This window comes from Triticum dicoccoides, chromosome 2A (assembly GCF_002162155.2).
Source record: "Triticum dicoccoides isolate Atlit2015 ecotype Zavitan chromosome 2A, WEW_v2.0, whole genome shotgun sequence".
NCBI lineage: Eukaryota > Viridiplantae > Streptophyta > Magnoliopsida > Poales > Poaceae > Triticum > Triticum dicoccoides.
Window position 1 is genome coordinate 700,608,788 of NC_041382.1, and position 1,666 is coordinate 700,610,453.

Below are 1,666 nucleotides of genomic sequence, written 5' to 3' on the forward strand. Positions count from 1 at the left end.
CTTTCTTAACATGTTATGCCCGAGAGAGCACTGCTTTTAGGAGCATTCTGTAATTGTTGTCCTTGCATTTCGACGCTGCACCCACAAAGGTACTAGTGCATTGCATGCTCGTCATTTTTGTGGATTGCTATGTGTACTGCTCTGTGTGTTACGCTAATCGTATAGTATCTGTACTGTGTTTATATTTTTCAGTTCACGCCAATATATTCTAATGATAGAAAACTGCAACATTACACTGGAAATAAACTTGTTCAGAAGATATGTAAATTGGAAGCAAAATTACAAGGTTATCAGTATTGTGTTTATATTTTTCAGTTCACGCCAATATATTCTAATAATAGAAAACTGCAACATTACACTGGAAATAAACTTGTTCAGAAGATATGTAAATTGGAAGCAAAATTACAAGGTTATCTGTACTGTGTTTATATTTTTCAATTCATGCCAATATATTCTAATAATAGAAAACTGCAACATTGCACTGGAAATAAACTTGTTCAGTAGATATGTAAACTGTAAGCAAACTACAAGGTTAACTGTGACACAAGCAAATCTAAATTTAGAACAAGCAAACGGCAGTCTTGAGAGAAAGCAAATCTAACGGGAAATCTAGAATGGCATGAGCAATCTTCTAGTTACTTTTCTTGGCCGGGACCACCTGCTTCAGTAGTCGTAGTCGCCCCAGCACCTTGCGCGCTTCCTGGTCTGCTCCTTCTCTAGTTTTGCCCGGCGGAGGCCTTCCTGGATGATGGTGAGATGGCTCCATATCTCGTACGCAGTGTAAGCATCTTTTGCCGCGTACTCGATGTGCCTCATGGACAGGGGCATGCGTGCCCAGCGCTGGTGCTCTGCGTTGGTGAGCTTCTTCTTCATGCTATTGTAGTAGTCGTGGACAATGATGCCTGAGACATCCCCAAGGGAGTCCAGACGCTTGGTAGCTGTAGGCACTCTCCATTCCTTCTGGATGTCAACAAAGTGGGCGATCTCTAGTCCGATGCGCCCGAGCATCTCTATGTCGCCGTCGATGGAGAAGCCAGCAAACGTGTATCTGGGGTCGGCGAGGAAGTTGTCGAACCTGGTGCAGTTCTTGTCGATGACGCTCAGTTGGAAGAGCAACACCGGATGATCCTTGCCGACGGATAGCAGGACGAGGGCTGGTTTCTGATCTTCGCCAACGTCGTTGGTGTACTCCACATCAACTCTGACGATCTTGTGGCGCTCGAATTCGAGGTGTCGCCCGTACTGCTTGATGGTGGTCGCTGCCTTGTGTAAGTCATTGGTGTGGATCACGTGCAACTTGGTGTTGCCGTGGGCCTGCACCTCCTTGAATTCCTTGATGAATCCCATGGCCTGGAGCAGCTGGTCCTTCTGCAACCTGGTTTTTCGTGGGGAACAATGAGTGGGAGCGCAATGGCGATTTCTGTTGTTTGTGTGTAAGAAGGCCGCAGCGGAAGTCTAAATTTAAGGGCGGGGAAGCGGCAAAGGAGTGCATGATCTCACTGTTGATGTGGTTGTGCACATCATGGGTTCTGGATCGTGGTTTCATCTCCCTGGTGGAGCGGTTGTGCACATCCTGAGTTTTTGATCGTGGTTTTTCTTTATAAAAATTAAAAATAAAATCAGCAGTTATTTTTTTAGCAACCGTCGTATCTCTAGCAAGTCGGGG

The 1,666-nt window shown here is 45.6% G+C and overlaps 1 protein-coding gene across 1 annotated transcript; it reads right to left on the minus strand.

Annotated features, from left to right (window-relative positions):
* Positions 1-663: 663 nt before the first annotated feature.
* LOC119352565 lies at positions 664-1,347 on the minus strand. Its single transcript, XM_037619152.1, has one exon. It carries the CDS (start codon positions 1,345-1,347, stop codon positions 664-666), a length of 684 nt encoding a protein of 227 aa, XP_037475049.1.
* Between the last annotated feature and the right edge of the window lie 319 nt (positions 1,348-1,666).